At 43.1% G+C, this 16,542-nt stretch overlaps 1 protein-coding gene across 1 annotated transcript in view; it reads left to right on the top strand.

Annotated features, from left to right (window-relative positions):
• Positions 1–16,542, top strand: part of GBE1 (1,4-alpha-glucan branching enzyme 1) — a 745,843-nt gene that overhangs the window by 318,015 nt on the left and 411,286 nt on the right. The window contains exon 5 of the mRNA XM_069204143.1: positions 1,364–1,499. Within this exon, the coding sequence (XP_069060244.1) occupies positions 1,364–1,499 (136 nt within the window). The remainder of the gene's footprint in view (positions 1–1,363; positions 1,500–16,542) is intronic.

The raw sequence follows: 16,542 nt of genomic DNA, 5'->3' as shown, positions 1-16,542 counted from the left end.
TTTCACCAGCTCTTCACTAATCCTTTCCCATAATGAGTAAGGTTAGAAATTTACTCCTGACAATGGCAGAAGTTCTTCCAGGGTGGGGTAAAAAAGTGGATGGAGTAAAAGTGAATTTGTAAACGCTCAATAGATTTTTACATGAGCAAATCTACTCATGTATGTTTGTGCTAAAATACAGTTCACAAATATTTTCTAGGGGTAAGATTATTCTGTGAGTCCTACCATTACCTGAGGTACCCTCTCCAGTCCTAGGCCTCAGAAGTGGGTTTTGCAGGTGCTTCCTGCTAAAAACGATGCATTGTCACCACTGCACCGGTTGGAACTGACACGTCACCCCTTCATTGCCGACAGTGGCCACAGCATGCATGGCCCATCAATGACCATCTAAGCAGCTCAACAATGATGCAATGCATTCATTTCTACAGAGCCCAATGCGGGACCTGACCACATGGAAAATATAATTTCATCGCATTCACATTTCCTCCTCGACATCCACGCTAGCTTCACATAAGGTACTTCTTCAGCGGACACTGCCTAGGTCCTGTAACTAGCCTACCCTCCATAGTGGTCAGCCTGAACTTTGGATTTGCACCAGTCCCTTGTGACCTCAAGTAACCTTCCCACCGTTAGTGATTTCTAAGCACTGCTTTTAGTCTAAAAAAATCATATGTCAAGTTCTACTGATTGTTTTTTTGTTGTTTTTGGTCCTGTATTTTCTCAGATAAATTGTCTCTATTTCTCTAAGCCTGTGTGGAGTCTTTGTGGTGTTTTTTTCATTGTGTGTGTGTGTGTGTGTGTGTGTTGCACAAATACTTTACACTGTGCCTCTTAATTTTAGCATTCCTGCTTTTTGCCAGGCAAGCAGAGGGTGAGCTCAGGTGAATTTAAAGTATGTACCTGACTTACCCTGACTAGGATTGATGTCCCTACTGGGACAGGTATGACAACTAGAGGCCCAGTTTCTGACAGCAAGTATTTCTAATACCTTAGTTTTTCATCTTTCTAAGGGCAATACAATGAATATCTTGAAGCTGGGTACTAATAAAACCTGCTATTTTCATTTGTGTAAGACGTCAAAGTGCACCATTTTTGCGCTGTCATGTTCTTGTGGAATGTGCGAGCACTGCAGTTCTTTCTCTGCTTTAAATGGAAATGTATGCATGCTCTCAAACTCATCAATAAATTAATAGATCGTGACCAAACTAAACTAGACTGTACTCTCACCTCTACCTTTTTACATTTGCATTTTCAGACCTTTATACAGACTCTCGTAATATACTGCATATTTTTATTTCTTCATGATAACTTCAGTTTTATTACCAGGTGGCCTTACGATCATTTTCATGTTATTTGTCAACAGCGCAAGCATCCTCATCCAAAGAAACTGAAAAGCGTTCGCATCTATGAGGCTCATGTGGGAATTGCTTCCCATGAAGGAAAAGTAGCTTCATACAAAAACTTTACACAAAATGTACTACCCAAAATTAGGGACTTGGGTAAGTAGCGCCCTGTATCATTTTATAAATGAGAAATGGCATTGAGCATGAACATCTAAAAGCTACAAATCAACTTTGGATGTTAAAATCAGAGCTATGTTTGCTGTGCAGACCGAGTAGCAAAACGATGATGTTAGCTTATTCCTTGATACTTTAAATGTACACATTTTATAGAACACTGGTATGCAACATCTACAATGTTTACTATGCAGAGTGACTTGTCAGACACAGTGAAAAGTGAAGCCTACATTGCAGTGCCGTATTCTCTCTCATGGTGCCCTCAGTACAAATCGGCATTGCCTAGCAGCCGAGATGGTGATGTTTAGCACGTTTCTCAAACAACGTTTTTTAGTTGAAATTTTATTTTAATTGAATTGTTAATTATCAGTTGTTTTCTGACCTCTCAGGTTTTCCATCTCCTTTCATGAGTAGCTCATCCACTCCAGGTTTTTTTTCCATTCTGGAACTTGTAAACCTGTACGGCTCTTTATTAATATAAGATTTCAGGTGCCAGAATTTAGGTCAAGAAAACAGAACAGGATGAACTACTCAAGCAAGGTCCTAAGAAATGGGCGAGCTTCATGTTACAGACATTCAAAGAAAACAAGTGAGGTTGGCTGAAGCCTTTATTGGTAGCCAACCTGACTGCCCACCTGGATAACAAAATGGATTCCAAGATCAAACATACTTGGTTTTGGCGAAAGTAAATGTGTAATTAACACTTAGTTTAGAAACTAGTGAACTTGTGGTTATAGACTTTTCCTGAGGAATATCTAAAGCGAAAATATACAGAGAAATGTACATAGTTCGAAAATTTGTATTTGTTTGGAAAGTATACACGAGAGATTAAAAAGATACACTGATTTAAGTTATTATGCCAAACTCTTTGTAGTCATGCCTCAAGCATACTCTATCAGGTGCTTTGTGTGATGGCAGTAAAGTATTGGGTGATGAGATGCATTGTCGGTCAGTGGTTTATAATCCAGTCACACTTGTTGATTGCTGTATCACTGGCTCGCCTTTTTTAGCTAGGTCAAAGTGACAAGACAATCCTTAGAGAACACACAATGTGTTCTGTAATCACTCAACCAAAGTACATGGCTAAGAAAAAAAAAAACATCAGCACAATTTTACTTAAACATACTTTAGTAACTAACTAAAGTTTATCAAAAATGCTAATACTAGGATAAAACGTTATTGTGAAAAAGAATTTCACTAAAATCGGGGCGAAAATTGCTAATGCATACCAAATAAATTATGTGAAAAATAGTACCTTTTATATAAAATGTTCTATTGTGCGACGTCAGTGCATTGCTCAGTAAAGGAGTAACAGCTAGATCCACAAGGCTTTTGAAAAGAAAAGTACGTTGACCTGGTGCACACTGTTATTGGGGTTGATGGATTAAAGCAGAGTTTCAAAGCATTTTTAATCTGTACCATTCCTTAGCCAAAGTCGCATGTAAATTCCATTACACTTCCTTTTTGATAAAAGAACTAGGGGAGAACTTCAACCACAGAAGTTCATTATGTTCTTCCTAACACTTCACAGATAACCAGGTAATTCTTCCTGGACAGCAGCCTCTGGCTTCAACAAGACCTTCAGATCTAGTCCTGATGGTCTTTAGAACAGGGATTTAGGCAGGCAGTCTGCTTAGTTTATGGTTCTCTGGAGTCAGCATTACTCTGGGTTAGTACCAGTGCTCTAAGTGGGCCAGGTTGCGGCCCTGCCAAAAGTAAAAAAAAATTGACTATAAACCTGGGCCTTTAGGGGTCCTCTATTTATTTATTTCCTTCACAAACTGAAGACAAAAGCCTGTCTTCTGCCTTTCACAAGCTAGTAATCCAACACAGTGCCACCGGAAGTTCCTTTTGTGACAGTGATTAAGTGAAAAGTGTTTTCTGTCATTTACAATTGGTATTCCAGAGCCTAAACCATTATTTTATTTCAACTGAAAAACTAAAATATTGCTCCTTACTTTAAAACTTACATCATAAATTTTTTTTTTGCTTTTGGCACGGGATAAGTCTTACATAAATTGTTAAAATTAAATAAAATATCCTGCTGATGTTGATTATGCTTTGTCTAGTGAGACCCCATTTACGAATTGGTGAACCACAGGATTTCACATGTGTTAATTACAAAGGCCACACCTTGTGCAAGGAATTCTCAATTCACACCCATTTTATGGCCTGCCACCATTTGCATCCCTTTTAAAGCATAGGTTAGTACTATTACAACTTCCTTGAAGCGGTCATCTTCCAGCAGACCTTGTACCAGCAGGGGCAGTTCCAGTAAGTCTTTTTGTGACCCTAGTTCTGTAACCAGTGCATGAATAATGCAGATTTTTGTTAGACAATTATTGAACTGGCTTTTCAAGAGCTATTTTACTATTTTCTTTGTTCCCATAATTTATTCTCCAGCTCCGGAAGCACCAGGACACATGAATATATATTTGTGTGTTGTATAAATGTTATAACGTACCACAACACTCTTTTATTTTTTTGGTAGGCAGTAGTTGATCTTGTAGCAAGCAGCAGAATTCCTTTTCAGCATTCCAAGCAAGTGCTGAAGTGCCAATAGGTTTTTCAATAGTAATTTAAAGGCTAGGAGCAACATGGTGTCGGCGTAGTGAGGCCCATTAGCCACACCCACCGGAACCAAGCGCCACGGCGACGGCAGTTAGCGTGAAGTCAGCGCGAAGAGGAAATCGACTGCGGAGACGCCGCATGGTCACAGTACCGGCCGCTGCACCGGCCGCTCTTGGCCGCGCTCGTATTGAGCCGCTGCCGCCCTTTCCCGCACGGCCGGCAGCCGCCTCAGTAGGCTTTGTGCTTCAGAAGCGGATTTTGTGTTCCTCGCGGGATCGCGAGGCGCGGCAGCCACCGCGGCTGGAGGACAGCGGCCCAACCACAACAAGGACCCCCTCCCCCCTCGCAGCAAAGAGCGGTAACTTTGGGGTAAGGGGGAGGAGGAGGCTTCACAATCAACTATTAATAACTGCAAGGGAAAAAAAGAAAAACTTTGTCTGCTTGGCATAAGGACGCTATCCTGATTTAGCGAACTGTAGGAAGCAAGGAAATAAGATTTACTCTGACTTCTTATCCGGGAATTAAGGAGTTGAGGGACCTAGGGCTAAAAATGCAGGCGGCATATCCAGATTAAAACCCCCCGAAATGAAAAGAGGGTCTTATTGGCTTTAAAAAGGCGAGATTGGAAGTAGCAGCAGAGGCGTCTAGCAGATGGTGGCCGCATTATTTTGAAGTGGTTTAATCCGGATGAAGGGCGAGTATCATTGAACTCTATAGCCGGCCAGGACCAATAATGATTAAAATGAAGTAGCAACGTGATATGACTTGCTTACTGCTAATGGGGGAAAGCACAGACCGATAGTTTTTTGCAGTGTGTTTATACATGACTTTTGTACTACGTCTGGATGCCTTAGAAGTCTGCGCTGAGCCGCAGTAACTATAAAGTTAGCTAGCTACAGCCGCATGGATTGACACTCTATACACTATGTTCCGCAGTAATAACTGCGCAATACGGATGTAATCATAAAGAGGATTCCCCTTAGGATATCAATATTTCCTGATAGTTCTCCGCGCATCCTACATCAGTTTGGGCTGTCACTTTTGTTACAACAAAAAAAAAATAGAAGGTGCGGTAGGAAGAGAGAGGAGAAACAATTCGGAACAGGGGGTAGAAAAAGACTCTATCTTCCTAGGAAGGAAGGTGTAGTATCTTAGGAAGCGTCAAATGCTCGTAGCCACATACAGAAATGCACTATGGCATATGCCTACTCCTGCACGGTCATTAAGGAGCGTGAATAAGCAAACAATAATAGAGGTACTTGTGGCAGCAGTGGGCATAACGAGAGCCATTAGATCACTATCTCAGGCCATTATAATAAATATGGCACCTAAAGCTAATCGGCATCTGGGAGATAAAAACGAAGGTGCCAAGACTGTGCGCTCTGGCAGAGGAAAAGGAGAACCACTGGGCTCTAATAAACGTCTAGCGTCTACAACCGGAAAAGCGGTTGGGGAGAATGCCTCTATCTTAGGACAGATGACAGACGCAAAGATGAGTACTAAGGCAAGTGATAGTACTACCCCCCTGCTGGAGGACAAAGTGAAAGGTAAAAACCAATCTACTATAACTGCCTTTCTGGCTGGAGGGATGCAAAGAACCTCTGTTGTCATGGCAACCTCTTCCTCTGAAACTGACTGTCTAGTAAAAGGATCCTCTTCACTAGACTCAAGTACTAGAAACCCAGACCACGGTGATAATCCTACAGCAAACATGTCAGAAAATCAAGATATCAGTCGGGAAGCAACTAGAAAAGTGCTCAGTCTTTGCGAAAATGGGCAGTTACAAACCCAACAGGTGGAGCAAGGCGAACAGGCGGACCTCCAAAATAAGGGGAAACCTGGCGGCCTATCAGGATACACAGCAGAGGAGAATGAACCTGCCAATCCTCCCGGCAGTCCTAAAATACGGGACCAAATTATGGGGGGGGGGGAAAAATCTCCAACTAATCGACTGGGGCAGAGAAAGTAGTGATAAGTTTTATTCCTTGACAGAGGAGTCCGACCTTGGTAGCGCTGATTGTAGTTTTAGTGAAACTGACGAGAGCGAGATATCTGAAACAGGCAACAAATCTGCAAGTGGGGAGTGCACAGTACGTAAGGCTCGCCAAAGGAAATCTGTTAAATCACGCTCTGGTTTACAAGAGGGCTCTGAAAGTATGGCATCTAGGAATGGTAGGTCCTTAAGGTGGGACTATACAGGGATTAACTTGGCTGACACTTCTACAGGTGGCAACCAAAGCTCCGCTAAAGATAAAAATGGAAGTGATCCGGGACCTGCAGCCGGAGAGATAGGTGCCACTGGTAGAAACTATGAGATAGGCACCGATGTGGGGATCCTGCAGTCAATTTATAGCTCAATCAAAGAGCTTCAAATGGAGACGCGGATCGATAGCCATCGGGCAAGGGTTGCCACAAAGCGACTGCAAGGATCAGTCCGCAAGGTAGCTAAATCTTGCAAGGAAATCGAAGCGAAGCTATGCTCCATGGAAGATCGGATAGTGGCAGTCGAGGATGACATGGACACTCTCAAAGAACAGAATGCCACCCGAGATGGACAGCTAACGGATGTGATGTGGAAGCTAGAAGATTTGGAAAACAGACAAAGAAGGAACAATCTTCGTTTTCTGGGTATACCAGAAGGACTAGAAGGGGACAATATGCAGACATACATGGTTACTCTTCTGCGTGGGGCTTTTCCAGAATTAGGGAATCTGGACTGGGACAATGAGGTACAGAGGGCTCACAGGTTCCCGCTAAATACACGGGAGGGTAGCCAACGGGCAGACGCTAAATACCCAAGAGCGGTCCTGGTATATCTAGGGAGCTATCTGGTACGTCAAGAAATTGCTGATAAAACCCCTCCCAGAAATCCACGTACTTATAATGGGGTTACATTTTTTACCCGCCCAGATTTCTACCATGCTACAGTTGAGCGGAGATGGCGGCTGCGGCAGCTTATCAAGCCATTTTTTGAGAAAGGAGGTGAGGCCTATCTGCTGGCTCCCGCTAGGCTAAAAACTATAATGAGTGGGAAAATAAGAGTTTTCACGTCAGAAATCAAAGCAAAAGAATATCTGACGGGGGTAAGTGTATAGAGTATAAAGGGGGGGGGAAATAGGGAAGACATAGGCGCTTGGGGTACCGGTGGGCTGGGACAGGCTGACATACGCACGACATCAACATTCAGGCCATTAGGGGTCTGATTGCTCTACAGAATGGGGGGCCAGTGTCAGTGGGGGGGGGGCAGGGGTGGGTTAGGGGGCGACTGCCCTGGGGGGAGGGCAAAGGAGAGGGGAAAGGGAAGGGGAAGGGGATGGGGAAAGGGAAAGTAAGAAGGGTGGAGGGAGGATCCATAATGGTAAAACTGGGGAAAAATGTGGAAAGGGAACAGTTAATGGAGACGAGAGATATCGGGGAAAGAAATGGAAAAGGATGGAAAGGAAACTTAAGGGATGGTGTAGCTAGATATGGAAATTTGAGTGACCCCAAAAAAAAGAGATCCGAAATTATAAAAAAAAAAAAAAAGGGGGTATGGTTAGATTCAGAATTTCATCAATTAATACATGTGGTCTGAACGATCCTCATAAAAGAAGGAGAGTTGCTGAAGAATTGAAAACCTTTAAGGCAGATATTTTCTGCCTGCAAGAAACGCACATAGAATATAAAAACTCCGGGATTTTTGGCTCACTGGGCCTAAAGGCAATTGTTTGGTCCAAACAAGAAGCTAGAACTAAAGGAGTGGCGATTTTAGACCGGACCAGCAAATTACAATTTACTCGGCAAAAGGCTGATGCTGGTGGAAGATGGGCAATCTTAGAATGTAGATATGGCCATAGCAGCTTCACTTTATGTTCCATATATGGGGCGGTCACGGACGATCCGATAGTAATTGATACCTTAGCCATTGAGCTCACAGGATGGGTACCTCCCTATATCATATGTGGTGATTTTAACTTTAATGGCTCGTGGGAGGGATTACAGGATGTGTTAGCACTCGCAACTAAAAAGTATCAAGGGCGCAAACCTCGGGTGTATAAGGCCATGGGTGCTTTGCAACAAGAATTAGGGCTAGTGGATGCTTGGGTGAAGCTGCGCAAACCTGATCCCGGTTATACCTATTACTCGGCTCCGCATAAGAAATTAGCACGTCTTGACTATTTTTTAATCTCCCCGGTTTTCTTAAAGCAGGCTAGGATCGAATTATATCCCCGGATGGTTTCAGATCATAACCCTATAGTGCTAGATTTGGAGTTGGAGGGGCTAGAACTAAAGAGTAGTAGATGGACCTTTGAAAGAGGTCTATTAAAAAATCCAGAATACCGTGAACATATGACCAAATGGATAACCAAATTTTTGGGGTTCAATAGGGGATCCGCTTCAGTAGAAATGGTTTGGGATACTCTGAAAGCTGGTATTCGTGGAGAAACATTAAGTTTTAGTATTAATAGGCAAAAAGAGGTTCAAGGGAGAATAATAGAGTTTCAATTAAAGTTGCAGTGTGCAGAGAGACAGCTAGCCATGGCTATAGAAGCTGGAGCAGATATAACGAAAGTACAGGAAGAGGTTGCCATAATCAAAGCAGCAGCAAATGAGACTACAGCTCAAAAAATAGCGGAGAAATATTTAGCGCAGCGGGCACAAAGGCTTGAGTTTGGGGAAAAAGCCGGGCGGCTATTAGCGGCTTGGGCAGTACAGAAAACCGCAGCTGGGGTAATCAGGGAGATCATAGATCGACAAGGACAGCTAATATCAGAGGTGGATAAAATAAGAAAGGTGTTTCATGGGTATTATCAGGAACTATATGATGATACAGCGGCTTATTCGGATGAAGAAGCCTTAGAGTTTTTGTATCCTATCACGACAGGAAAACTAGATAAGAGCGACCAGCTACTCCTTGGAGAACAGATAGACATTACAGCAATAGAAATGGCAATGAACAATCTGCTCACAGGGAAGGCTACTGGCCCTGATGCTATCCCCTTAGAATTTTATAAAGTTTTTAAGTCACCTTTGCTTCCGGTAATGTTGGAGTTGTATGTTCAGGTACAAAAAGGAGGGAAAATCCCCCCGTCTTGGGACCTAGCTAACATAGTCATATTCCAGAAGAAGGGCAAATCCCCGTTAAATCCTGCCTCATATCGCCCGATCACATTAATAAATAGTGATGCCAAGATATATTCAAAGATCTTGGCCGCCCGATTGTCATTGGTGATCAAAAAGCTGGTTTCTCCGTGGCAGCACGGGTTTATTCCAGGGAGAGACACGACTAATCATATTCAGAGAGTCCTAGCACTCTTCGACTCCACGGAAGCTGTTAAAGAGCCTATGGCGGCTATCTTTCTGGATGCAGAGAAAGCTTTTGATCGGGTAAAGTGGAAGTACTTGTGGTTTGTAATGGAACAGCTTGGGCTAGGGAGGCAATTCATTATAGCAATTAGGGCCTTATACAGATCCCCAGCGGCGAAAATACAACTAATGGGAGGACAATCTGAGACTATATTGATTAGGAGAGGAACCAGGCAGGGGTGCCCCTGCTCTCCTCTTCTCTTTGCTCTGTATATAGACCCTTTGCTGAGACAATTGGAAGCGAATAATAAGATACCACCAATTCACAGGCAGGGATGGGATACCAAAGTTCTAGCATACGCAGATGATATAGCCATACTAACCCCATCCCCTGATTCAGCACTAAAAGAAATAGAAGTGGTGGCGAAAAAATTTGGTTGGTTTTCTGGATATTTGTTAAATGGAGCCAAGACACAACTGTTGGCTAATCAATATACAAATATTAAAGATACACAGAGGGTGGATCATGCAGTATACCTAGGTATTAATATCACACCGAATGTAGATAAAGTAGTAAATTTAAATATAGATCCTATACTTGCTAAATTTAGAGAAGATGCACGTAGATGGGATAATCTACATTTAACTATTGTAGGACGATGCAATATGATAAAGATGATTTTCCTTCCGAAGCTGTTGTATTTCTTTCGCACTATCCCATTGTATTTCTCCAATCTAAAATTTAAAGAGATCGACAGAATGATCATGAGGTTTATATGGGCATATGGAAAGTGCAGGAGAGCGAGTAAATATATGTCTCTTCCACGGGAAAGGGGTGGATGGTCCTTACCGAATATAAAGTTATATCAATTGGCAGCAGCCTTTCAATACATGCGTCCACTATTCGGATTTGATATGGAAGGTACTACAATTGTTGATAGCCCCAACATATATGAGCTGCAGATAGGAGAAGCTGCCAATGGGTGTCTAGTAATATACCATGAGCCTGGATATTACAAAAAAACTAGGTATAAAGTGTTAGAAGCCGCTCACAAGTGGTGGCGATTTTGGTGTAAAAAAAAAAAGGACTAGGTAGATATAATTATTATACTATGATCAAGAAGAATCCATTACTCCCAGAAATATTTCACGATAAATATATGGCGAAGTGGTGTACATTAGGTGTAACTCGGTTAGGAATTTTTTTTGATAACTCGGGGGTCAAGACATTTCGAGACCTACAGGAACAGTATGGGCTACAGAAAAGGGATTTTTTCAAATACTTACAGATAAGGGATTTTTTAGGGAAAAAAACAGGGGGGGCTCAGGGATTTAAAAGTATCCAATTGTTGGACGACATGTTGGCAAAACCCAGCTTAGCCATTAGGTCAACCTACCCTATCTTTTTAGTAGAACAAGCTGACGATTTAGAAAAACACAAGGAGAGGTGGAGTAAGAAAATGGCAGAGGGTAGTAGCAATTTCCTGAGTTCATTGGAGTTGGGATGCACTACTTTATTATCATCTTCCCTACAAGCGCAGCATTATAAGACTATATTTGATTTGTATTATTCACCAGCCCATCTTGTCAAATGGGGATGTACGACAGGAACAAGCTGTCCGAGATGTGGGATGTACGGAACAGATATTATCCATATGATGGCTACCTGTGGGGAATTAAAAGCTTTAAGGGAAGGGATCCAATCTGTTTTGAAGGAAGTAGTGGGCTATGATATAGACCTTACACCTGAAATTATGGTCTTTGGGACAGATGGCGAAATCGCTGGACCTTGTAGGGCATTTATATTCATAGCCATGGCGGTGGCTCGAATTTGTATAACAACGGCATGGCTGGATCCACGACCCCCGTCCTGGCAACAATGGTTGGCTAGGTTGCTTTCCTCTTACTACTTGGAAAAATCATTGTATGAACGGAAGGGGAGACAGGCCAGGAGGAAGGGGAAGACAATATGGGGTCTGTTTCAGGCCTGGGTACAGGCCCATACCGGCTGGGGTCACCCATCTTCGAATTAAGGGGTACCATTCCCAAGTTAGTATTTGTGGGGTGGTTAGGCTTTGTATTTGATATGAATGATTTAATTTGGTGATGTTTTTTTTTTTATTCTGTACTTTATCTTTTATCCCTTTTTCGTTTATCTTTTCTCTTTACCCCCATAGATTATCTTACTGTAAGTTTTCAGTCTATAATGATTTAAAGATGTATATGTAATATGTTTTCTTCCACCAATAAAAAAAAAAAAAAAGTAAACAGAAATGGAAGCACTCCAAATCAGGTGAAATCTCAAGGTGCCCAACGAGAGAGAGAGGGAAAATACGGAGAAAGGAAAAAAGTGGGGTGAAGAAAGATAAAAAAGAAACACAGAGATAGTTAGAGATAAAGAGGAGAAGAGGTGAGGCAAGCTAAGGAGCTAGAGAGAGACAGAAGATACTTTTTTCAATTTAATTCCCATCGACTGACTGACATGTGGGTGAAGGATCGTTAGCCAGAGCATGCCCAGTTGTCAAATAAAAAAAAATGTTTGTTACGCACATCTTTATCACTTTACCTGGAGGCGCCTTGGAAGGTGGTGCCCGGGTCAGTTGCCTGCGCCTTAAAATGGCCCTGATTTCAAGATGTTAAAAATGACAACCAATATTTGCATCTTCTTTATCTGTATTGTTGTGTATCTGACACAACAGCACCTTTCCTGTTTACAGTTCTTCAAACACTCACTCTGGTTTATATTCTCTATTACATCTGCCTATCATGCTATGTATCACTATTGTTCTACTGTGCATCAGCTCTGCTAGAAATGCGTTTTAAATAAAAAAAAAATAATAATAAGCTATTTTAGACTAGATTAAATAAATAAATACAATATATCTAGATTAGATCATCTAGAGATGACTGGGAAGCTCAATTTAATATCTGACCTACACTCCTATAATAACTTCATATAGAAGAAGTTGGTTTTTGTGCCTGAATGTGTGTTTTAAATGGTGCGAAGCATCTTTTTTTCACGCTTTCCCAAATGCCTGACCAATACTTACACTTAAAAGTATTTCTTTTTATTTTAGAATTATGAGCGTGATTTAAGTGTAGTGTATTTTCCTGACTTCCTCTTTTACAACATAGTGCTGAGCTAATCTTTGTTTAGCTTTAAAGAAACATAATAAAAATTTTCTAAGCAAAAAAAAAAAAAGTTATTTAAAGGCTAGTTAGCATGCTACTGGTCGGATACACACTAAAAGATTCCCTGTGCTCACCCTCTAATAGCTTGGCAAAGAGCAGTTAGGCTTATTTAAAGAGGCAATGTGTAAAGTATTTGTGCAATTCACACTCAGTAATACAATAAAAACACCACAAAACGACTCCACACGAGGTTATAAAAATCGGTTATGATTTTATAAATAATTTAAGACCATAATGACGAACGTCCAATGACGAGAAGTTGAGAGATGAATTTTAGGAGAATAAGAGTTCTAGCGCTTAGAAACAAATACTGCTTTAGGGGTTACTTGAGGTCATGCTGGACTGGGGCAAAGTCAACAGTTCAAGCCAACCACATGGAGCATGGGCCAGGTAGAGGAGCCAGGCAGGCCCTGGGAACAGAGTACTTTGCTCCTGGTTGCAATCACCAGATGCAGAGACGATGAGTCGGTAGAGTCGTCGATGTCACAACCGCAGTCGAGGGATGTGTTGATTTTTCTCATGCATTTAGAAAAGCACTCTAAATGCACGTTCTCTGCTGAATCACATGGAATATAGTTATAATTGTTATCAGCATGATCCCTTTATGCAACAGTACGGACTTTAGAAACTTCAGTTTGCTCATTTGTAATCCAACTTAATATTAAAACATTTTATTGAAAAGTGACTGACATAATCTGTTGAAGATGTGTTGGATATTTTTGCTACTTGAGCTCAGTTTAACTAAAAGATGCTGGGGGGGGGCGGTGGATGAGATGTCCTGGACCTAACTTTCTAAACCTGCACTTCTACAGTAAAATACTGTTGACTTACAAAGAGTAATTTAGTTCAGTTTTGGCAGCCTAGACCCACTATAATTACATTTACCTTTTGTGGCATCACAGGAATCTTTTGGGATTTGATAGCACTGCAGTTACTGGCTTATTTTGAATCTGAGCACTAGGACATGGCTAATCATAATTGTGTGTATCCTGACACCTATGCATGGTAAAAGATAGAAAAATCGCAGTTGGCGCTCAACGTTTAAGGCTAAAGTGAAACGGCACAAGAAGTGCAGCAGTCAAACACAAGCTAAAGTTACCCTGGGCTGCAGGTTACGTTTATAAATTCCTCATAAGCCCGAAACTATTGAGAATAAAGTTACACTGGCTTCATTTCAAAATAAACTGTTTTCATGTGTGAAAACCAACTTCCGACATCAGCGAAACATTTATAAGTAGTGCTTTGAAGTCCACAAGATCTAGGTTCATAATGTGCAAATGTGAGACACAGTGAAAATTTGGATTGGTACGTCTTTTCAGTGACCAGGTACAAACGCTCTTTTTTTCCCCACATAGGCAAAAAAGCTTTTCCTATGACAAAAGTCTGCTTATGAATAAACGTCTGCTTATGAATAAACGTCACAATTATCATAAGGCCACCTACGAAATGTCAAATCCAAATTCGAGGGAAGGTATAGACATACATTAAATAAGCTGCAAAGATGATTTATCTTCCTGAAAGCATCCGACAGTAGTACAACCAGTTCTTGCAGGTTCCCCTTATTCCAGTGGCAATATTTGTTTAAGATGTGAAAATAAGTCCTGGAATAAAGAAATCAGCTTGATTTGCCTACTGTAAAGTAGTGCGCAGTTAGAGGTCTACACACAGGTTAATAGAGGGGAGGACCTTTCTTAACATCCTCATCTAATTTAAAAATACTCAATGAATGTGACATTTCTGGTGTCGTTTGGGGCTTCTCTTGAACCCAATAGATGTTTCCCTATAGAAGTGTAGGGACATTTGTGCATTTTAAAGGTCATTGGGCAGATATAATTAGTCTGATCTTGTTGGCCTTTATAGACCATGTTAGAAGTGGGGTTTCTGATTGGCTAGGGTATGCACCTAAGCCAGACAGAACCCACCCACTCTAGTCAGGGCAAGGGAGTTACACGTCCAAGATAACCCCTGCTCACCCCCTTTGTAGCTTGGCACGAGCTGTCAGGCCTATCCCAGAGGCAATGTGTAAAGTGTTTGCACAACCCACACGTGTGATGCACTATCCCCACCACAAAGGAAACACAACACCAAGTTATATAAAAATAAACTGTATTGTACACAACTTAATTAGACCAAACACAACAAGTCAGTAATACCCTGCTACTCAAGCAGTTGTCAGAACGTTACACATTAGCTACTCTGCCGAACCAGCAGTAGTGACACAACACACAGATTTCTTAATATTCTGCCACATAAGCAGTAGTCAGGAATCCCATTACCAAAGAAATGCACTTGTCATAGAAATATCATACATGCCCATATCAGGAACATTATAAAACATATGGCAAGTCATGAAAACATATCAGCGTAGCAGGTTCATAAAAGGAACATCAGCAAACATATATGGGACATCTTCAGAAGTCCAGGAAAACATATAAGCCTACAATGTCCATCTCAGGAACATTTAGAACACAAAGGCCCTCATTCTGACCCTGGCGGTCGGCGGAGAGGCGGCGGTCGGACCGCGAACAGACCGGCGGTATTAAAAATGGCATTCTGACCCTGGCGGGAACCGCCAACACAGCCCGCCAACTTAACACTCCGACCGCCACAGCGGTACAAACAAACAGCGCGGCGGTTCCCGCCAACAGCCCGGCGGCAGACAAAGTACCGCCCACCCTATTACGACCCACCAATCTGCCACCTTTTCCGGGGCGGGAGCACCGCCGATAAGAACACGGCGGAAACAGACTACGAACGGGAAAACGCTCACCTCTACGCACTCCACGGGAGATTCCGGCAGTATGGAGCCAGAGTTGCAGGTCATCCCCGCACTCCTATTCCTCCTCATATACCAGGAGCACGCCCGGCGGCGCGGAAGACATCGGTGAGTACTGCACCTACGACACAGGGAGGGAAAAGATTACCGGCACACACCCACCCACCCACACCCACTACAACACACACATCAATGCATTCCCACAGATCACTGTCACAACCCACAAACCACCCCCCTCCGAAATAATGCAAAGACCAAAAGAAGAGATCAGAAACGGGCAGATATATTGAAATAAACTATGTACAAAATATATACAGCTACTAAATGTAGTCCAACCACTGTCCGTGGATCACAGGGGTCCTGTGCAAAGGGGCAAGGCCCAGTCCCACGACAAGAACTCCACGGAGAGAACACTGCAGGGGCATCAGAAAGAAAATAGGACAGGCACCTCAGGGGGAAGGGAAGGGGGGGCACCTCAGCCACTTGAGTACACGACGCCAGATCCACGAGGGGACTCCATGACCACTGGGCCATCCTGGGGAGAGCAAAGCCACAGTCCATACAGTCCATACAGTGGGTGGCCTGCCCACTGGGCCATCCTGGGGAGAGCAAAGCCACAGTCCATACAGTCCATACAGTGGGTGGCCTGCCCACTGGGCCATCCTGGGGAGAGCAAAGCCACAGTCCATACAGTCCATACAGTGGGTGGCCTGCCCACTGGGCCATCCTGGGGAGAGCAAAGCCACAGTCCAAACAGTCCATACAGTGGGTGGCCTGCCCACTGGGCCATCCTGGGGAGAGCAAAGCCACAGTCCATACAGTCCATACAGTGGGTGGCCTGCCCACTGGGCCATCCTGGGGAGAGCAAAGCCACAGTCCAAACAGTCCATACAGTGGGTGGCCTGCCCACTGGGCCATCCTGGGGAGAGCAAAGCCACAGTCCATACAGTCCATACAGTGGGTGGCCTGCCCACTGGGCCATCCTGGGGAGAGCAAAGCCACAGTCCATACAGTCCATACAGTGGGTGGCCTGCCCACTGGGCCATCCTGGGGAGAGCAAAGCCACAGTCCATAACAGACCCCACTGCCACTGGAGGAGGCAAGTTGGCCAGAGGACATCCTGCAGCCCTGCGCAAGATAGATCCTGCCCTGCCACGTCTGCCAAAGGGCCAGCGGTTCTTGCCTTGAAGGGCCCAGTCC

This window comes from Pleurodeles waltl, chromosome 8 (assembly GCF_031143425.1).
Source record: "Pleurodeles waltl isolate 20211129_DDA chromosome 8, aPleWal1.hap1.20221129, whole genome shotgun sequence".
Taxonomy (NCBI): domain Eukaryota; kingdom Metazoa; phylum Chordata; class Amphibia; order Caudata; family Salamandridae; genus Pleurodeles; species Pleurodeles waltl.
The sequence above is the reverse complement of the archived record's forward strand: the minus strand, read 5'-3'. Positions and strand labels throughout refer to the sequence as shown.